The sequence below is a fragment of the Myotis lucifugus genome, unplaced genomic scaffold, assembly GCF_000147115.1.
Source record: "Myotis lucifugus unplaced genomic scaffold, Myoluc2.0 scaffold_731, whole genome shotgun sequence".
NCBI lineage: Eukaryota > Metazoa > Chordata > Mammalia > Chiroptera > Vespertilionidae > Myotis > Myotis lucifugus.
The window spans coordinates 58,471-79,662 of NW_005871779.1; the positions used below are offsets into that span (position 1 = coordinate 58,471).

General features: G+C 50.4%; 3 protein-coding genes and 1 non-coding gene across 5 annotated transcripts in view; 1 reads left to right on the forward strand and 3 right to left on the reverse strand.

Annotated features, from left to right (window-relative positions):
• Positions 1–171, reverse strand: part of TAF6L (TATA-box binding protein associated factor 6 like) — a gene marked incomplete at its 3' end in the record, with an annotated part of 9,331 nt that extends 9,160 nt beyond the window's left edge. Inside the window, 2 exon segments of the mRNA XM_023746774.1 lie at positions 9–109; positions 111–171. Coding sequence (XP_023602542.1) covers positions 9–109; positions 111–158 — 149 coding nt within the window.
• A 5,442-nt stretch (positions 172–5,613) lies between these two features.
• POLR2G (RNA polymerase II subunit G) lies at positions 5,614–8,562 on the reverse strand. Its single transcript, XM_006105871.2, has 8 exons — positions 8,467–8,562; positions 8,210–8,319; positions 7,231–7,390; positions 6,670–6,720; positions 6,501–6,566; positions 6,314–6,385; positions 6,086–6,119; positions 5,614–5,879 (listed from the first exon to the last, which is right to left on the reverse strand). Exons 1-8 carry the CDS (start codon positions 8,476–8,478, stop codon positions 5,866–5,868), a joined length of 519 nt encoding a protein of 172 aa, XP_006105933.1. The 5' UTR covers positions 8,479–8,562; the 3' UTR covers positions 5,614–5,865.
• Positions 8,563–13,440: 4,878 nt separating this feature from the next.
• On the forward strand, positions 13,441–15,732 carry ZBTB3 (zinc finger and BTB domain containing 3). Of its 2 annotated transcripts, none has more exons than XM_006105872.3 (2): positions 13,441–13,572; positions 13,898–15,732. In XM_006105872.3, exon 2 carries the CDS (start codon positions 13,947–13,949, stop codon positions 15,501–15,503), a length of 1,557 nt encoding a protein of 518 aa, XP_006105934.1. In that variant the 5' UTR covers positions 13,441–13,572; positions 13,898–13,946; the 3' UTR covers positions 15,504–15,732. The 2 variants fall into 2 exon arrangements, with proteins under 2 accessions (XP_006105934.1, XP_006105935.1); XM_006105873.3 differs by having other exon boundaries at positions 13,455–13,475.
• A 5,157-nt stretch (positions 15,733–20,889) lies between these two features.
• LOC111823909 lies at positions 20,890–20,993 on the reverse strand. The gene has a single exon (XR_002827002.1). It is a non-coding gene; the product is annotated as a U6 spliceosomal RNA (small nuclear RNA).
• Between the last annotated feature and the right edge of the window lie 199 nt (positions 20,994–21,192).

The window sequence follows — 21,192 nt, forward strand, 5'->3', positions numbered from 1 at the left end:
GGGTGCGCACCTGGATGGCCTCTCTGAGCCGGTAGCACACATCCTCTGCGAGCAGGGCCGCCATCTCGTCGCTCAGCTCCAGGCCCATGCTCTCTGCCATGAGGCGCACCCGACTCCCGAGGGATCTCCACAAACCGCCGCTCTTCCCGCTCTGACATGGCCCCGGTGGAGCTAGGAGAGGGGAGGGGAGGTTGGCAAAGCCCCCCCATCCCCCTGAGCGCCCGGGAGCCTGCCTCCAGGCCCCTCCACTGGGTCTTGCAGCTCCGGCTCCAGATTCCCCACCCAAGGAGCCACAGAGGCTCTGAGCCAGCGTCCAGGGGAGGAACTCTGAGTCCCAGAGCAACAGACTTGAGCGGGGCAGACGGCAGTGCCGCCTGAGAACACTGAGAACGTGCCTGGCCTTGGGATCCAGGGGACTGGCGCCCGGCCCAGCCCTACCACTTCCTGTGTGAATGTGATCGAGACCTTCATCAGCCTGAGCAACTGGTGTTCTAAATTGTAAATCAAGGTAATAATCCCCACCCTCCCCAACTCACCGGGCTGCTATGAGAACAGAATGAGATGATGTATAGAAAGCCAGGGACCATGCCCTAGCCCAGTGGTTCTCAACCTTCCTCATGCCGCGACCCTTTAATACAGTTCCTCATGTTGTGGTGACCCCCAACCATAACATTATTTTCGTTGCTACTTCATAACTGTCATTTTGCTACTGTTATGAATCGTAATGTAAATATCTGATATGCAGGATGTATTTTCATTGTTACAAATTGAACATAATTAAAGCATAGTGATTAACCACAAAAACAATATGTAGCCCTAGCTGGTTTGGCTCAATGGACAGAGCGTCAGCCTGCGGACTGAAGGGTCCCAGGTTCCATTCCGGCCAAGGGCACATGCCTGGGTTGCGGGCTTGATCCCCAGGAGGGGGCGTGCAGAAGGCAGTCACTCAATGATTCTCTCTTATCATTGATGTTTCTATCTCTTTCTCCCTCTCCTTTCCTCTCTAAAATCAATAAAATGTATTTTTAAAAAAACAATATGTAATTATATGTGTTTTCCGATGGTCTTAGGCGACCCCTGCGAAAGGGTCGTTCGACCCCCAAAGGGGTCGCGACCCACAGGTTGAGAACCGCTGCACTAGACTGTAGGCTCCATGCCGGCAAGGATCATGCCTGTTTGCTCACCTTTGCATCCCCAGCGTCCAGCAGTGTCAGCACATAATACGCCCTCGAGAAACACTTGCTGAAAAAGATGAAGAGCGGCTGTTTTTCTAAGCACATGCTAGGCCTGAGGCACTGAGCTAAGTGCTTCTAGGCTTATACCTCCACCTCGTTAACAACAAGATGGGTGTTAGGTAAGTACTGTGTCTATTTCACAGCCCAGGAAGTCAGCTCAGAGAGGTACATGTCACATGGCTTCTCCAAGCTCATCCATCCAGCGAGCACCAGGTAGGGAGCAGGGACTCAAACCCTTGCCCCTAATCCTCAGGAGTGGCGGGCTGTGGGGGGGAACAAGGCCTGCGTTTCCAGCGCGAAGACCTGGCGTTGCAGACCCGCCAACAGATGGTTGTTAAGTTTCTGCTCCCCCATCTGTAAAATGGGAGCATGAAGTCCAGCCCCGGGAAGGCGCGGAGGGAGGGTCCCTATGACGCGCCCACATTCACACCCACAAAGTCCGGTCTGGCACCAACATCTCCCGCTCCTCGGCCTCCCCTCGGCCTCCGCAGCCACTAGCCAGACAGGTGGGGCGGCCTGGGAACTGGCCGCTACCGGCCTCCGTGCGGCGCATCCTCCCACCCAGCTGCACGCATCCCGGACCCAGAGGTGGAGGGGTGCGGCGCCAGAGGTCAAGGGTTACCGAACTCAGGTCACGTGGTCAGCGAAGGGGGCGGGCCCCCGGCGGAGCGGGCTCGAGGCGGGTCCGAGTGCGCAGCCCGCAGCGGGGCGGGGCGAGGTGGGCCTGCGAGGGCTCGCTCACCTGAGGGATCCGGCCGGCGAAGGTGGCTCCCGAGACCGCGGCGACAGCGGCGGCGGCGGCCCTCTCACCCCGCCCACACGAGTTCCCTCTCTCCGCGCTCAGGCCCCGCACTCCGCGAGCACAGCCAATCCGCGAGCACCTGGCGAAGTTCCCGCCCTCCAGGAAGCTTCCAGCCACGCGATTGGTCACTGGGGAGGGGCCGTGAAAGCCCCAGGCGCCGGGGCCACGTGACGTTACAGACTCGCGCTTCTTAAAGCAACAGCTCTTGGGCGGTTGCGGAGCCGGGGTATACGACTTGGTGCACTTTCTAATAGCCATGCTTTCAAGGAAAGCGTCCCCAGGCCCTTGGTCTCGCCTGCTCCTGAGCTTCCGAGCGCTTGCATTTATGCGACTGCAGCAAAGCTTCAGACTGGCTCCGTTTTCTCGCCCTCTTAGTGGAGCTCAGCTTCCCTCTCCAGCATCACCTGCCACTTACCTTTCCCAAAAGATTGGATAAGGCTCCCGGGTCGGTACTCTTCGCGGCCAGAAGGGTCTTCAAACCCACGTGCAAGTTCCAGACCGCCGCGCTCTGCTCATCCGGGCACCCTATCTCGTTTCTTCCCCGACCCCGTCCTATAAGCCAAATACAAACCCTCACCTACATCGCCGACTTCCTTGACCGGTTACACGCACACGGGCAATTCTCAATTGAGAAGCAAGGGGGCTTATTGACGAAAAGATGGTATTTGGAGTCAGACCAACCTGGGTTCAAGTTCTAACACTGCTTTTGGGCGAATTACCTAACCACATATCCCCCATCTACAAAATGGGTAATAATACCCACCTCACAGTTACTGTAGGTTGAGATGTTTGTGAAAGCGCTTTGCAGAGCTGGTGGTTGAACTTTTTCACTCACACATCATGAGGCAGACAGTAAACTAATTCCTTTGTTTATCCAAGAAGGGGCAGTTTGCACGAGCGATTCTAGAATGGAGCTTTCTGCAGGGGAGCGAGCATGGATGTAACATCCTCACTCTCCCTCCCTCTCGGGGAAGGTGCTGCTGCCTTTAGAAAAGATCCTCAGAGACTAGAGCTGGGAGAGCCAAGTGGATGTGAGTGGGGTTGCCATGGTAACGCCGCCTAAGGAGACTGCGACCCCACTGAGTTTCCTCCAACCATATTCAGAATGGCATCGGCATTGGGAATAGTTTCATACTACGCTTGCACTTGAGCAGTGGTTCTCAACCTTCTGGCCCTTTAAATACAGTTTCTCATGTTGTGACTCAACCATAAAATTATTTTCGTTGCGCCTGACCGGTTTGGCTCGGTGGATAGAGCGTCCGCCTGCGGACTGAAGGGTCCCGGGTTCGATTCCGGTCAAGGGCATGTACCTTGGTTTCGGACACATCCCCAGTAGGGGGTGTGCAGGAGGCAGCTGATCGATGTTTCTCTCTCATCGATGTTTCTAACTCTCTGTCCCTCTCCCTTCCTCTCTGTAAAAAATCAATAAAAATATATTTACAAAAAATAAATAAAAAATTATTCTCGTTGCTACTTCATAACTGTCATGTTGCTACTGTTATGAATCGTAATGTAAATATCTGATATGCAGGATGGTCTTAGGCGACCCCTGTGAAAGGGTCGTTCGACCACCAAAGGGGTCGCGACCCACAGGTTGAGAACTGCTGCACTAGAGTGTCTGTCCACCTGTGCGTGAAGGGAAGGACTGAGGTCCTGAGTCTGAGATCAGATCAGCAGAATCTGGGCCACTGGCTGATCTTGCTAAGATACTGGGCTGGAGAGTCATGGGCAACCTTGGAGGCATGAGACAATCAAAAGAGGAAGGCCCAGGGACCCAAGGGATGTTGGGAAACTACCCAAGCTGCCTGGGACTCCTTTGCCCCCAACCTAAGTGGAGACAAAGGCCAGGCAAAGCAATAATTATAGGAAGTGTGGCCACAGATCCAGCACAACTTTCCTGGATTTAACAAACTTGGGAAAGCTGGCACAGTGCTGAGAGCTGGAGATATAAAAAAGACAGGGATGCATGTGAGTCTACAATTATCTAAATAAAACAACTGAAACTTTACATAATTAAAATATGAAAAGGGAGACAATAGCAAAATAATGTTTGTGACCCACCACAGAGGCCTGAATGGAACAGCTTCTAGCGGCCCAGGAGTTGGGAAGGCAAGGCGAACAGAACCACATTCGTACCATGTTCCAGGCCTTATTCTGGATGCTTCCGGTCGGAGTTCTGGACCTTGGCACACTCATATTTGAGGCTAATAACTCTGTTGGGGGGTGGGGGGGCTGTGCTATATGCCTTGTAGGATGTTTAGCCTCATCCTTGGCCTCTACCTACTAGAAGGCAGTAACCTCCCCCCCCACACACACACACCCTCTTGCAACATCCAAAAATGTCATTGCCAAATATCCCCTGGGAGCCAGTCACCCCAGACGAGTCACTGCATTGTGTAGTAATTATGATTAAGTTGAATGCCTCTCATGGGCCAGGCTCTATGCCAGCCACTTGCATACACAGTAATTCCTCACTGGATGCTCTTGATAGGTTCTGCAACTTGAAACAAAATGACATATAAGGAAATCAAGTTTATGAGACTAATTGACACAAGAGTTAAGTTGCAGCCCGGCCGGTGTGGCTCAGTGGTTGAGTGTGGACCTGTGAACTAGGACGTCACAGTTCTATTCTTGGTCAGAGCACATGCCTGGGTTGCAGGCTGAATCCCCAGTAGGGGGCATGCAGGAGGCAGCTCATCAATGATTCTCTGTCATCACTGACGTTTCTATCTCTCTCTCCCTCTCCCTTCCACTCTGAAATCAATAAAAATATATTTAAAAATAAAATTTTAAATATATTTTAAAATAGTTAAGTTGCTAAGGAATCGTATCAAGGTTATAAAGAAATGTTGAACTAAACAATGTTGAAAGAAACATTTTTCCAGGACCTGCAGCAGCAACCATCCAAAGAGGGTGGTATGCCCATTTCACAATGAGGAATCGTAGTCACCAGCTAGGGCAGAACCCAGTGCCGCAGCAACTCCAATACCAAGCTTTCTACCGCACAGCGCTGCTTCCCAAGGGCGTTGGGAAGAACTGCTGAGGTTGCTAGATTAGAAGGCAGCAAGCAGACCGGCTGGGAAAGGGCACTCCAAAGTAGACCTATAGTGTTTCGGAGCGTGAGGGAGAGCAGGGCGTGTTTAATTCTGCAGTCACTTCGCGTGTTCTTCTTGTTACTCCAAGGAGAGGATGAGCCCTTTCGCACCTTCAGTTCAGGTTGGTGTGGAGACTGCTCAGCACACACAGGCCTCTGTTGTGCGCAGCCTGGGAGGGGCTGTGTGGGGACCCCCCAGTCTGTGTTCTTACTGTCTTGTTCACCTCTCCTTGCTTGCTGTCTGCTCCCAGCTATGCTCTTAGTAATTTTCAAGGGGGAGGGAAGGGAAAACATGAAGAAACTACACTGGTATTCAGAGCGGCTCTCACGGTATCATTTGCTGGAAGCCAAAGAGGAAACATTAGTACCTTTCCTTCAATTAGGGCAGCTTTAGACTTCGGCGAAAGGGTTGTTAGTCAGATCCCCTGGGTGGCGGAGGCTAGTTGAAGCATCAGGCCAAGAAATGAGGGGCAAGCAACAACTGCAGTTTAAAAAAAAGAGTTGTTTTTACCGAAGAAAGAGGGTAACACTTCCATGAGAACCAAAGACCGTTTAGGGTCAGAACACAGTCAAAGTCTGGGAGTGGCTGCTAAGCCGGAAGGAGTCAGATGTCTTCTGGGACCAGGAGCCTGCCTTGCCTCCCCACAGCAGCCAGGCTGGGCCTCTCGACAACATGGGAAGTGTGACAATCACCCTCCCGAGATAAGGGTCAAGCAAGGTAGGAAGCGCGGTGTTCAGCTCACAAGCCCTAGAAGAGGAAAAGCAGTCGGTTAGACCCAGAGCCTGGGGCAGCTGTCACTGCACTTCCCATCCCCAGGGGCACATGTCCTGGATCTTCCAAGCAGACCACATGACAGTTTCCTCCATCTGTGACTCAGCATTAAATCCCATCTCCACCCCTGTCCCCACCCCCCCTTCCCCAGGCAACCCGGTAATGCGTGATCAGACACTCACCCAAGTAATCATCCATCAAAGAGCCGATCGCAAACTGCAGGAGGGAAGGTAAAACGGGAATGAAGCCTAAGCGCGCACAGACCTATCCTCTAAGCCCAGCCCCAGACTTTCTGCCCACCCCCCGCTCTTTGGGCAGAAGAGCACAAACCCCCAGGAAGCCTCGGTGGTAAGAGACCAATAGCTCCTGGCTCTGCCTGGCACGGGAAGGGAGGCGGGCAAGAGACTCACAATGTCGTTCTTATCCACACGGGTCCCCACAATCTTCAAGCGGATCTCATCGTCCTGCTGAATCACAATGTCCTGGGAGGAGGGAACAGAACCCTCAGACACACACCCCTGCCCTTCCCCCCCAGCCAATCCTCTCCCTCAGAGCGGCTCCTGCCCTCCTGTCTCTGACTTCTTCCCACCGACTCACCTCATCCACTGTCTTGTAACACGGTGGGTTGGAGTTAGGATCAAACTCCATCTCGGACGGGATGGACTGAAAGGAAAGGGAGACTGGCTGAGCGCTTTGAATGGAAGCTGCAGGAGACGGTCATGAATGGGTGTCTCCCCCCAGCCCCGCCCCGCGTGCCCAGGCTCACATGTCGGGAGATGAAGCAGGACATGGGTCCGATTTCTGTGAAGAGTCCAACCTGGAAGGAAAATGAGTGGCCCTTGCTTTTTCTTTTGTGTCCAAGTCTTCTAAGCTCCTCATCTTCCTCTGATTCCTCATAAATTCTCCATGTATTGAAACCACACCAAATTGTAACGTTTTCCTTTCTCTTTTTTCTAGCTTTCGTTTTAAGGTAAGCAAATACAGTACAGTAGTGAAGAGCTGAGGCCTGGGACTTGTCTGTCCAGGATTTCAACACTTGTTGGCCACTGGACTTAGTTTCTCTAAGCCTAAGCTTCTATAAAAAGGGGGAAGAGCACCCACCTGTCAGTCACTGTGAGGCATTACACATTACCTGGCTCACAGTAACTACTCCATCAGTGGATGCTACTGTCATCGTGACCCTGAGACAGGACCCTTTGACAGGTGAGAAAACTGAAGCCCAGAGGAGTGACGTGGGTGGCCAAGGACGCACAGTTAGCAAGTGGAGTTGGGACCCACCCTACATCTTCTGAGGGACCGTCCACTTCCTCCCCATGTGTGGTCTCACCTTGTTGACCTGGGTGACGACAGCATCCACGACTTCCCCTTTAAAGGGCCGGAAAACAATGGCCTTGTACTTAACTGGGTAAAGGACAAAGCCCCTGCCTGGCTGGATCACACCAGCCCCAATATTGTCGATGGTGGTGACAGCGATGACAAAGCCATACCTGCGAGGAGGGTGACAAAGAGAGAGGCCCTGTGTGCGGAAGAGCCTCTAACACCATCTGCAACAAGAATCAGAGACAGCACAAAGGGCAGCAGATGGCACCCCTGCTCAGTGGCCAAGAACGACAGGACGCTGATCGGTATCTGTAATGCCAAACACTGCTCTCATAATGTCACAAAAAAGGGCCAAGCACGCTGCAGTCCTTGAGCCAAGAGACCCTCAGAGTCGCTGGGAGGAGCCTATTAAAATGCACATTTCCAGCCCCGTCTTGAGTCCTGAGTACGCAGTGATAGGATGCGGCTCAGGAACCTGCTGTTCAAAAAATGCCCCAGGTTATTTTAACGACGGAGGCCCAAGTACTCCACAGTGCTAGGCTCCTCCCAGCTCACGCACACATGTGCGAGTCCTCCCTCTGCAGAGCCCAGAGATGTGCCATGTCAGTCCCTGGGCATGGGGGGCAGAAAAAACCAGCAGAGTTACAGACGGAGGGCAGACACGGGAACGGTGATTAGAGTGTGACTCCACCAGAGCTGGCCTCCCTCTAACTTTGAGGTCATTGTTCCCAGCGACCAACACGGGACGTGGCACACAGGAGAGCTGCAGAAATGTTGGCGGAGCGAATGCATGGCCAACCTCAGCTGAGGGGGAAAGCCTTGTGACCCAGCTTTGCAGAAGGCGCCCGGGGAACGCGAGGCAGAAGCCACGGATTGCCTGGGCGCCTAGGAGTGCGGGAGGGGGCTCCCCAGAGTCGGTGGCAGGACCCTGCAGAATGAGGAGCTGGGGGCGGGGCTGCTAGCGGCACGGACAGCGCGGCACTCACTTGCCGGTGCAGGTGCCCTCCACCTCGGTGAAGAGCTTCTGCTTCACCGTGTTGAGCAGGTTGGGGCCGAAGTAGCGCGGGTGCAGCAGGATCTCGTGCTCCAAGGAGATCTGCGGGGAAAGCGGGATGGAGACCAGGCCAGGCGCAGCGGGAAGACGGGCGAGAAGCGGCCGCGGGTCCCGGCGCCGCGCCCCGCCCCGCCCCGCCCCGCCGCTCCTCTCGAGCCTGCCCGCGCCGCCGCCCGGTGCCCCGCTCACGTGGTAGAACATCCTCCTCCGGGAGTCAGGGAAGCAGCCGCGTCCACACCTTCCCGGGCAGCGGCGCCGCCGGCACGACCGGAAATGCACGCAGCCGCCCCAATACCGCTTCCGGGCCTCCGCGGACCCGATTGGACCTCCTTGGAAACCCACGAGGCCCCGCCCCCTCCCGCCCACAAGCGACCCAACCGGCGGCTCTCTTAAATTCGGTGCCCAGAATAGCAGCTCAATAAAGAATTTCTTTTGGCCAAAACCGGTTTGGCTCAGTGGATAGAGCGTCGGCTTGCGGACTGAGGGGTCCCAGGTTCGGTTCCGGTCGAGGGCATGTACCTTGGTTGCGGGCACATCCCCAGTGGGAGATGTGCAGGAGGCGGCTGATTGATGTTTCTCTCTCATCCATGTTTCTGGCTCTCTATCTCTCTCCCTTCCTCTCTGTAAAAAATCAATGAAATATATTTAAAAAAAAAAAAAAGAATTTCTTTTGTTTTCTTTTCTTGAATAAAGAATTTTAAACGGAATTATTAATTAATTAGTTAATTAATTAATTAGTGAGAGATGGCGTGAATAAAACGCTTTAACAGAGCACATCCATTTAGCACTCCTGGTAGATGGTAGCAGAATTGAGTTAAGTTGTGGGACACCCAGCTGCTGGTGTCTGGCAATTGCTTGGATGTGGGGTGTTGCGGGGAGGGTAGAGGAGGAGCAGGGAACACATTATAATTGGAGCCAGAATCATTCGTAATAAATAGTTAAAGCTCATCACCTCCTTTTTCCCAACAGGTTGCTTCCAGAACACAGGTGTGTCGTGAAAACCACCACTAAATCAAACCCAAAACGAGAAAGGCAGACTTGTATCAACATCGTCATTCTTGGACACACAGATTCCGGCAAGCCCACCCTGACCTACAAATGTGGTCGGATTCCCAAGGGAACCGTCGGAAATGTTGAGAAGGAGGCTGCTGAGATGGGAAGGGCTCCTTCAGTATGCCCGGGTCTTGGAGAAACTGAAAGCTGAACGTGAGCGCGGTATCACCATTGATGCCTCCTGGTGGAAATTCGAGACCAGCAAGTATTAGGTGACCATCACTGATGCCCCAGGACACAGAGACTTTATCAAAAACATGATTACAGGCACTCCTCAGGCTGACTGTGCTGTCCTGAGTGTTGCTGCTGCTGTTGGTGAATTTGAAGCCGGTAGTACCTCCAAGAATGGACAGACCCGTGAGCATGCCCTTCTGGCTTACGCACTGGGTGTGAAACAGCTGATTATTGGTGTTAACAACATGGATTCCACTGAGCCGCCCTGCAGCCAGAAGAGATACAAACGAGGATATTGTTAAAGAAGTCAGCACTTAGCCCTGGGAGATGTGGCTCAGTTGATTGGACATCATCCCCTGCACCAAAGGGTTGCTGGTTGGATTCCCAGTCAGAGCACATGCCCGAGTTTCAGGCTCAATCCCCGGTGTGGGGCATGCAGGAGGCATCTGATGGATATTTCATTCTCACATCGATGTTTCTCTCTCTCTCCCTGTCCCTTCCTCTCTCTCTAAAAATCAATACAAAATCTTTATAAAAGGAAGTCAGCACCAGCATTAAGAAAATTGGCTACAATCCTAACACAGTGGCTGTAGCTGTGGTTGAAACACATGTGGCCTCTTTGTGTGGCTGGGCTTCTTCACAGCATTGCAGTGCGGCTCTAGGAGCAATTATCCCAAGAGGACCAATCAGAAGCTGTATCCCCCTTAAAAAAATTGTTATTGATTTCAGAGAGGAAGGAGGAGGGAGAGACATAGAAACATCAATGATATCAATGATAAGAGAGAATCGTTGATCAGCTGCCTCCTGCATGCCCCCCTCCTGAGGATCAAGCCTGCAACCCTGGCATGTGCCCTGACTGGGAATCAAACCATGACTTCCTGGCTCTTAGGCTGATGCTCAACCACTGAGCCACACTAGGTGGGTTGTATCTTCTTTTATAACCTAGCCTCTTGAATGTCACATCTCCCTGGAGGAGACAGTCCCTCCCAGATTCAGGTAAGAGACCTTTCCTGATGGGAGGAACATCAATGTCATATTGTAGGATGAGTGTGTGGAAGGGAAGATCTTGTCAAGGCCATCTTGGAAAAGATAGTCTGCTGTAAGAATAGAATCTCTGCAGCCTAGATCAGTGATGGTGAACCTTTTGAGCTCGGCATGTCAGCATTTTGAAAAACCCTAACTTAACTGTGGTGCCGTGTCACATATAGAAATTTTTTGATATTTGCAACCATAGTAAAACAAAGATATTTTTGATATTTATTTTATATATTTAAATGCCATGTAACAAAGAAAAATCAACCCAAAAAATGAGTTCGCGTGTCACCTCTGACACGCGTGTCATAGGTTCGCCATCACTGGCCTAGATAGCAGAGAGAAGCCCTAGTGATGATGTCTGCCATCACCTGTCTTCCAAAGATTCACAAGCAAGCAGCAGGTCCGGCCCCTGGGGGGCAGTCTTTGAGCCAGGATCACCCATCTCAGCTGCCCCTCTTCCTGCTTCTGGGCTCCTTCTTCTGTGCCACCATTTCTTCCAACAACTAGGATAATCCTGCCCCCAGCTGAGTCCAAATCCTCTGGCCTTGGGCATTACAACCATGTGGGAACACTCTACCAAGACAGATCTATAATAGTGATTAGGGGTGTGGCTATAAAGACCAACATTCAGTCTCAGCTCTGACTTGTATTCACTGAGTGACCATGGTCAAATTACTTAACCATGCTGAAGCTCAGTCTCTTCTTCTGTCTAATAGAGACAAGAAAGGCTATTTTGGAATCAGGGACTATATTGTTAGCATATTGCTAGCATTTAACAAATGCTAAACGGTACATATTTTTCTAACTTCTACAAATGCACAGAAACATAGAAGCAAAGCTTTTTAATCTTTTTCCTTGGGGGAAAGTTACTACTATAAGAAATGTCTTTAGTTTTAACTTTAAATTTCACATAGTTTTTCATGTGCTATAATCTGTCTATACTAGCTTAGTACCTCTATTCCCTAAATGAAAGCTTTTATAAAAAAAAATACAAACAACTAAATGGTGCTCTAGAAACATGTGTCCTGATACCCTGTAGCTCTGTGTGCCCCACTTTGAGAAGCAAAGCCTCCAAGCTGTGCCCTGCTTTAATGGTGCTCCCAGGGGTGAGAGAAGCCTAAATCCAGGGCACACTTGGTTCATTAAGCTCTGGTGGCCACTGGTGTGCACTGACCAGAGGGAGCACCTTCAGATTTGCACAGAGGTTGAAAGAACTGTAACTTGAAATATCTAGAGCCCGTATGCATGGCGATCCCAGAGTGTGCCAAGTCCACAGTCTTTTTGCCCAGACTCATCTTCATCGATCCTTTTTGCACCTATAGAAACATGGTTGCTTTAGCTTCCCAAACAGTCTCTGCCAGTGGTCGGCAAACTACAGCTCGAGAGCCACATGCGGCTCTTTGGCCCCTTGAGTGTGGCCACGAAGTTTCAACCGCACTGTATGTGCGCACCCGCACGTGGTATTTTGTGGAAGAGCCACACTCAAGGGGCCGCAGTTTGCCGACCACTGGTATGCTCCTTACTGCTTAGCAACTCCAGCAGCCCTCTGCCCCACAAGGTTTTCCTCCAGTCCCCAGCTTTAAATACTATCTATATGCGAGTGACACTCCCAATGTGTACCTCCAGCCCCGACGTTTCACTGGACCTTCAGGCCCACAAGTCTAACTGGCTAAGGGGAATCTCTGCATAGGGTCAAAAACAGAACTCTCAATTTTCCTCCCATTGCCCCCATCTCAGAAGATGGCTCTGTCAGCCACACCATTGCTCATGCTACAATTCTGGCCATCCTTGACTTCCTTTTTTCTCTTGTCCTTCATCTCTTATCTTAAAAAAAAAAATTGTTGACTTTAGAGAGTGTGTGTGAGAGATACAGAAACACTGATTTGTTGTTCCACTTATTGATGCATTCACTGGTTGATTCTTGTATGTGCCCTAACAGGAGATCAAACCTGCAACCTTGCCCTAACTGGTTTGGCTCAGTGGATAGAACCGGGATGAAGGGGGGAGTAGCGGGGGTGAAGGGGGGAGTAGCGGGGGTGAAGGGGGGAGTAGCGTGGGTGAAGAGGGGAGTAGCGTGGGTGAAGGGGGGAGTAGCAAGGGTGAATCGGGGAGTAGCGAGGAAGCAGGGAGTAGTGGGTTACAGGCACTCAGTTAACCCTGTGGACATATTGCTCTGGTCGTTAAAGAGGCAGGTGTCAATAACTCCCGACCTACAGCCTTTCCTTTGTCTGGGGTCGCCTCAAAGGTGTCTTCGCCAGCAGCCATGCCCTAACTCTCCTGTCCCGGGGGACGGCAGGGCCTCGAGCCCGGAGTTCAGGCCAGGACTGCGACAGCGCTCACGGCCGCGCGGCTGCTTCTCGGACTCCGCCATTACGGAGTCGGGAGCCCGAGCCATCGGGGTGAGGGGGGGCGAAGCAGCGGGGCACTGAGGGTGTAGGAACCTTCAGGACACAACTGAGGTTCAGAGGTGTGGCTGCTGCCCACGGTCACGGCAGAGCGGGTCTCACACCCGGGCCTCCTGAGTCCCACACCAGCTCGTTCGTCCTCCTCCTCGGGTCAGCCTGCGGCCGACGCAACACGACTCTCTACGGCGGTGCAAGGCTCCCCCTCCCACCTCACCCCGCGCCAGGTGGACGCGCTCGGCAACCTAGAGCGCGGTCCCCGCTTCAGGTAGATGGAGAAGCTCAGCCAATCCAGAGGGCTCTGAGGCAAAGAAGGCGGGACCAGGAAGAAAAGTTTAGGACAGCAACGCCAGCCAATCCGACGCCTCGCTGCCTGAGCGACGGCCACCAGCACCCACTTGGAAACGCCGCTCAAGAGTGGGCGGTGGTTAGTGCACAGTGAGCCAATCCGTGACAACGGAAGGCAAAGTTGAGCCCGTTGCATCTGAGGAGGTGGGAAGGGGCGGAGTTCGCCCAGTGGCTGCTCGCTGGAGGGTGAGGGACCAGCTTTCTCTGCTAGTTCGCACCCTAGGACTTCTTAGCCCCTGGAATGCGAGAGAGGCTCAGGGAGTTCCCGGAGTGGGGCGTAGAGGTATCGCCGGGGAGGCCTGGGGGCGAGAGAGACCTCCAGTTGGAGAAGGTGCTGAAAGCCACCGGGTGGGCATAGAGGAAGCGGAGGCTGGTTAGGGGGAGGGACTTCCGGGGGCGGGGTTTGTTGGCTGGGTGGGGCCTGCTGCTGAGGTTAAGTCGAGGGGGCGGGGCTAAAAGACCACTGGTTGTGACCTAAGAAAAAAGGATAGTAATGTAAGCGAGCGTTTTGGGGTCAGGACAGTGTTGCCAGAGGTATGTCGGTGGGCAGCTCAGGGCTGATATGAAGGTTTCTGGCGAGGTTACCAGCCACTGTCCTCTCTTCCCAGGGAACCGCTGGTGGGGACCTTCCTAGGGGCCTGCCCCTCGTGGGGTGCTATGGAGTTTCCAGAACACAGCCAGCAGCTGCTGCAGAGCCTCCGAGAGCAGCGGTCCCAGGGTTTCCTTTGCGACTGCACCGTGATGGTGGGTAGCACCCAGTTCCTGGCCCACAGGGCTGTGCTCGCCTCCTGCAGCCCGTTCTTCCAGCTTTTCTACAAAGAGCGGGAACTGGACAAGAGGGACCTGGTGTGTATCCACAACGAGATTGTCACGGCCCCAGCGTTTGGGCTGCTTCTGGACTTCATGTATGCTGGCCAGCTGGTGCTGAGGGGGGACACCCCTGTGGAAGACGTGCTGGCAGCTGCCAGTTACTTGCACATGAATGACATCGTCAAGGTGTGTAAGCGGCGTCTGCAAGCCCGGGCCCTGGCAGAGGCAGACAGTACCAAGAAGGAGGAGGAAACCAGCTCACAGTCCCTGAGCTTGGAATTTCTGTCCCACACTTCCCGTGGCCCTCAGCCCTCCTTGGCATCTGCGGAGATATCGGGCCATTGGGGCAAAGGGGAGTGGAAAGGCCCTGCTGCTCCCTCACCTACTGTCTGTCCTCCAGACGAGCCGCCCATGCCCAGCGGCGCTGACACGACACAGCCTGGCGTGGAGGTTGACTCGCTGCATCTACGGGCTCCTCCTCCTCCTCCGGTGGCGGATGTCTCCCTTGCCAGCCCCAGTAGCTCCACAGAGCCCATTCCTGCGAACTACTACTCTTCTGGCCTTCCCACAGTTTCAGTGGAGCCACTGGCTCCCCTCGACATGGGTTCAGAGAGTCTGAGGGTGGTGGAACCAAGGGGAACTGGAGGACCATTGCAGGGCTTCTACAGCCCCTCTTCGGCTGCAGCCCCAGTCCCAGCCCCAGTTCCGTCCCAGGCCCCAACCCCAGCAGAAGCTGAGCTGGTCCAGGTGAAAGTAGAAGCGATTGTGATTTCTGATGAGGAGCCCGATGTCTCAGAGGCTCAGCCTCAGGGGCCTGAGGGATTGTTCCCACCCGGGGAGGCCATGTATGGTGCTCAGCCTCCCCAGCCAGAGGCTTTTGAGGAGCCAAGGGCAGCAGGACTGGAGGAGGTGGGGCCAAGTGACCAGTTTCTGCCCTCCGATCCTCACCTACCCTACCATCTGCTGCCAGGTCCAGGGCAGTATCACCGCGGACTGGTGACCTCACCCCTGCCCGCACCCCCCGCCCTGCATGAGCCACTTTACCTGCCTTCTGAGTACGAAGCAGCCCCAGGAAGCTTTGGCGTTTTTACTGAGGATGTTCCCACTTGCAAGACATGTGGGAAGACCTTCTCGTGCTCTTACACGCTACGGCGCCACGCCACGGTGCACACACGGGAGCGGCCCTACGAGTGCCGCTACTGCCTGCGCAGCTACACGCAGTCAGGGGACCTGTACCGCCACATCCGCAAGGCTCACAATGAGGACCTGGCCAAACGCAGCAAACCCGATCCAGAGGCGAGCCCCCTCCTCGGCGTGCACCCCCTCCCTGGCTCCCCCACAGCAGACAGACAGAACTCTGGTGGAGGGCCACCCAAAGATTTTGTACTTGGCCCCAAAAACTAACATCTGGGGGAGCACGAGCTGATGCCAGGCCTGCTCTTGCGACACAGAAGGTTGGAAGCATCTCATTTCCCCTGCTGGGTGACGGGATGGGTGCTGCCCGGGCTGACGGTCCCTCCCACCCTTTTCTTTACCCGGGCAGTTCCTCTCCAAGGGCGCTGGGAATTTTCCTGGGTGTAATCACTTCTCACTCTGCATTCCGGACCATAAAGCTAGCAGTGAAAGTATCTTATTGAACTGGTGTTGGCTGGTTTCTTCCACAAACCTGCATGACTCCTGCCGCTTTCATCCCTCTAGATCAGCGGTTCTCAACCTGTGGGTCGCGACCCCTTTGGGGGTCGAACGACCCTTTCACAGGGGTCGCCTAAGACCATCGGAAAACACATATATAATTACATATTGTTTTTGTGATGAATCACTATGCTTTAATTATGTTCCATTTGTAACAATGAAATTGGGGGTCACCACAACATGAGGAACTGTATTAAAGGGTCGCGGCATTAGGAAGGTTGAGAACCACTGCTCTAGATCTTTTAAGAAAATGACATCTGTCCTTGGGGTAGCGGTGAGGATCAGGTTGCTTATGGGAAGTGGCATAGGCACAGGGTAATGTAGACTTTATGTAGGAAAAGTATACACATTAGGGAGTCTTACACAATCATGTTTGTTATTGTAGTGAGCTCCTCTGTACTGGGCTGTATCAGGGACTTCATGTAAGTGCTCATTTAATCCTCAATAACTCTATGAGGTATTAGCCCACCCTTTTTTTCCCACCAACAAGGGAACTTGAAATTCAAAAATTAAAGTTAACTTGTTCAAGGTCACAGAGCTAGCTGGCTAAGGGGCAAGCTGGAATTCGAACCATGGCTTGTGACTAAAAACACCAGGCTCACTATGCTGGCTTAAAATACTGTTGAAAATAGTTTCCTGAGAACTATGAGTTGTTTTCTTTTCTCTCCTTTTGACTGTTCGGCTTTGTGTCCTTACCCCTTCACCTCTGTTTTCCACGTAGAAAGACCTTTGGTTGGCTGTTTCAACAACATATACTGTATTGATGACCTGAAATTTTTGCTTGCATGTCATAAATATGAAAATAAGAAATGGAGAGGCAGACAGCACTAAGCCCTGTGGTATAGGTTTGTGGGGGGATGTTGAGGGCTTTTGGTGTGGAAATGATGGGTGGTTAGGAAAACTAAAGCAAGAAACTCCAGATGAGAGAATCATACTGAAAAAGTGTGATGACAGCCTAGAGGTGAAGTTACTCACGTACGGTCACACAGGTGGTTATTGACAGTAGAGGTAGCAGAGAAATGGGAGTTTTGGGTGTTGATGTGGGATGGGGAAAGTTCTAGAAGTGTAAGAAGGGCCTGCCCCTGTGCGGCTGCAGGATGGACTGGAGGGCTCCCTACAAACCCTCCTCTCCGACATAGGAGGAACCGAGTGCAAGGAAAGCTGGAAGGAAAATTGAGGTGAAACTATGAGTACATTTTTTGAATTTCTTTGATCTTTTTTGAATTTGTCAGTCATAATCAGCTCCTATTTTTGAGTTTTGGGAAGGAGACAGAGCTAAGCATTGAAGATTTGGCCACAGAAAGCTCCTATCGGCAACATTATGGGAAACAAAAGTTGATGCTTAACATGTTCATGGCTGAAAAGAGTGAATTCTGCACCTTGTACTTTCCTTGTGTTGGAATAACCGTTTAGTTTCTTTCAAAAGGCTAACTTTATTCATGCGAACACATTACCGCCTGAACTCTTGGTGAAATAAGACCAGGTCCACGTACATGCATATAGTAAGAGCTATTCTAGCTGAGCGGAGGACCTTTTCCAGTCATTCCTAGAGTAAGTGAGGATGCCTAAAAAGAATCAGTTGCTTCTAAAAGGGTGAATTTTACGATATGTGAAATATATAAAAAGGAATCGGTTGCCTTAGAACACGGATTCCTAAAAGCAAGATAGAGTAAATGCGTGCACATGTGTACATAACTGTATATAGTTTCTTTAGACGGCGTGAACGGTAACCATTGCTACTGTCTGCGCCACCCTGATACCTAACTACGGAGGGTCCGTTACTTGGTGACATTCTCCTGAAGAGCAAGCATTTGCTTCCACTTCCAAGCTTAGGATGCTTTTTTTTTTTTTAAGTTTTTGAAATTAAAGTCGTTGACACACAATATTATGTTAGTTTTAGAGATGAGATGCATCCTTCTTTGGCGGTGGCAGTTAGGAATTTTTAAGATGTTTAAAGCAGCAGCTGACACAATTAAGGCCACAGTTGCCTCACTTTATGGATCTGCTGGTGCTAGGATCAGCTTATGACAGTCAGTGGAGGTGTGCTCAAGAGAACTATCTTTAGTTTTCATGGCTTTTGATGGTCCATCCCATCCATGGATTCATGGAACCACAGGTCGGCTCATCTAGCCTCTAGTCCAACAGTGATCCTCCTTCTGCCAGTTGTTAAACCTGTTTGGAAGATAAGTGTCCCCAAAAGAAACCTATTGGTATTGCTGGAGACCTCTAATTACTGGATAAGACTTCCTTCTACTGAGCCCAAATCAATCTCCTTTTATGGGGGGTGGAGGGGTTGGAGGGATGGGCCAGGCCAGGCCCCAGCCTGTTAAGAGTTTCACCCTGAGGAGTTATTTTGCGTTTGAGCTATAAACTGACTTCAGTTTCAGACACTCTTTTCTCTCCTGCTTTAAATATTCATCTCTAGTTTAGGATTTCCTTTCTTTTCCTAATTGGCTATTTTGTGCCTTCACTTAATGCTAATGCCTCTTCGGTTGCCAGACATATGGCCAAGCTCAGCTTCACAAAACTCACCAGTTCAGCCCATCTCACATTGGATTTTGGTGTTCCAACTTTTCCGGTTTGGCTCAGTGGCTAGAGCGTCAGCCTGTGGACCGAAGGGTCCCAGGTTTGATTCTGGTCAAGGGCATATGCCCTGGTTGCGGGCTCGATCCCCAGATCCCCAGTATGGGACGTTCAGGAGGCAGCCAGCCGATCAATGATTCTTTCTCATCATGGATGTTTTTGTCTCTCCCTCTCCCTTCCTCTCTGAAATCAATTAAAATAATAATAATTTTTCCAAAGCCGATGCTTACAATATGGTTTACTTTGACATATACTTGTTTATTATAAAAAGTTTTATTTATTTTTAACAAATGGTATGATGTGCTCTAAAGTTCCTTCCCAGTTGCATCAGTAAGCAATTTCAATATGCACTTCTAAAAGAAACCTTGAAAAAAAGACGAAATATATTATGCTCAACAAAACTGACAATAACTCTTGTTCAAATGTCCCTGATTGTCTCAAACTTTTTTTTTCCAATCAGAATCTAAATTCCAAGGTTTTTAGGAACCAGGGAGAATATATACATATTTTTTCTATTCAGTCTCATAAACTTTTAGTGGTTTTTTTCAAATCAGAATCCCAAAGCAGAGTCACATTTATTTGGCTGACTTCTCTTAAGACTTTTACTCTATAGGTTCCCCTCTCTTTTCCTTGCAATTTACTATTAAGGAAATTGAGTTACTTGTCTTATGGTTTCACTTTAGAGTTTGCTATTTACATCCCAATATCATCTAACATGTCCCTCTGTCCAAAGGTTCCCTTAAAAATACATATTTAAATTACATATATAAATAGTAATATAGATAGTATGTGGTTTTGGCAAAATTGTAAAGGGGGCAGTATGAGTTTGGAAAACACTATTCGAAACCGTCTCCTATGTGCCAGGGTATAAGCCATCACCACCTCCATGAATGCTTTCTCTTCCGTCAAGCCCTGAAATCCCATGTGGAAACCTGTAAAGATTGAAGGTGAGCAGCATCCTCCTCCACAAACTTCTCAGGACAGAGGTGTGGTACCTCTGGGTGGGCCCTTCAGGTGTGGACTTCCCAGCCCCCCTCCAGCCCCAGTCAGACTGCCTGCCTGTGTCCCTTTCCTATTAACATCTCCACTAGGCGCTGGCTTTGGAAATGAAGACTGAAATAGGAGCCGGACTGCTTTGGCTCTTAGCAGCGTTAATGAAAAGGTGAGTACAATCACTTTCTAAAATTCATTTTTAAATATCAGTTTTATTTTTACCTCATTGATACAGAAGACAGCTCACAGGAACATTGTCTTGAAAAAACAAACCACAAACAAAATCAGAAAGCAAAAACAGCCCAAGCAAACAAAATATGCAACCATGACAAAATTTTGTCAACAATCTAGATTTAGAAATGTAAGAGGCTTGGAAAAGGAATAAAATATCCTACTTTTGTTGGTTCTATCCTTGGATTCATTAAGATTATTTCGTAGAAGTTTGTGTTGTAAGCTGATGGTTGCAATATTGAAGGGAACAGGGAGACACGAAGAGGAGCTATTTTATTGGGAGATGGGGAGTGACTGATAAAGGGAGAGAACTTAGGTACGTCTGGCAGACTAAGGTGTTTGTTTCTGCAGTCGGTGGCTATGTGATGGCTAATGACACAGGCTTATTATCCGCTCCACTCACAAAAGCAGAGGCAGTGCCATTCGGTCTCCTCTACTCTGTAGAAAGAACTCCACTGTGGACATTATTCACAACAAGTGAGTGGAAGGTTGATGGAGCCTCCTACTGAGCCATGGCTGCATCAGCTCTGCAGTCTGCGCTGGTGCCCGCACAGCTTCCAGAAGGTTTTGAAAACAGTACTTAAGCCGAAACCGGTTTGGCTCATTTGAAAAGAGTACTTAAGCCGAAACCGGTTATTCTGGTCAAGGGCATGTACCTTGGTTGTGGGCACATCCCCGGTAGAAGGTGTGCAGAAGGCAGCTAATCGATGCTTCTCTCTCATCAATGTTTCTAACTATCTTTCTCCCTTCCTCTCTGTAAAAAATCAATAAAATATATTTTAAAAAAAAAATTATTAAAAAAGAAAACAGTACTTAAAAGGCACTAACTAAGGAAGGAGAACCCTTCCTCATGGTTTCCCTCCTCTGTAGGGGAACTGCGCTCTGGCAAAATACAAGGTGACAGGTAGAGAACAGATTTATGCTTTTACCCTGCTCGTTCATGGTACTGTTTCTAGACTTAGTAATCTGTCTTTCCTAAGTTTCAGAGAAACAAGCATACTGTAGCAATGCACTTATTAAAAACTAAACTGTTTACTTGGGTGTTTTATAGCATGAGGGTGGAAGGATTATTAAATAAATACTTAAATGCTTGACTCCAGAGATCTTAAAATAGAAGAGTTTAATGAAAAATTAAATAAGTCTACTCTAATGATCTGAATACAAACAATAGCAACGACTAGAAATTACCCAAACAATAGGAACCAGATACTTTTGTAGGGGAAGAATCCGAATATATGTGGAATATTAAAAATAAGGAATTAATTTAATTTGAAACCTTTCATTTTTTTTTTTAAATATGGAACGCTTCACGAATTTGCGTGTCATCCATGCGCAGGGGCCATGCTAATCTCTGTATCGTTCCAATTTTAGTATATGTGCTGCCGAAGCGAGCACTGAAACCTTTCATTTTAAGACATGTGGGCCCAATTTTTGTAATTGTCTAGTTTCACAAAAGAAATATACCGCCCAGTTTCTGGCCTAACTTTGGCTTTGGGCATCTGAGAAAACAAGGAAGAAACTCCTTTCTGCCAATCCTTCCTTCATCCTCTGCTAAACTTCTCCTCTGTGTATGAATACATCTGACAACATCCAT

Bases quoted from the DNA above. Each gene is read 5' to 3' on its own strand.
- POLR2G (XM_006105871.2), bottom strand. The intron at 6,567-6,669 runs GTGAGCCTGGGC...CTTTCCTTTCAG, and splicing joins CCTGCTTCATCTCCCGACAT to TCCATCCCGTCCGAGATGGA. The intron at 6,120-6,313 runs GTGAGTCTCTTG...TCCCTCCTGCAG, and splicing joins GTGTGGATAAGAACGACATT to TTTGCGATCGGCTCTTTGAT.
- ZBTB3 (XM_006105872.3), top strand. From the start codon at position 13,947: ATGGAGTTTCCAGAACACAGCCAGCAGCTGCTGCAGAGCCTCCGAGAG.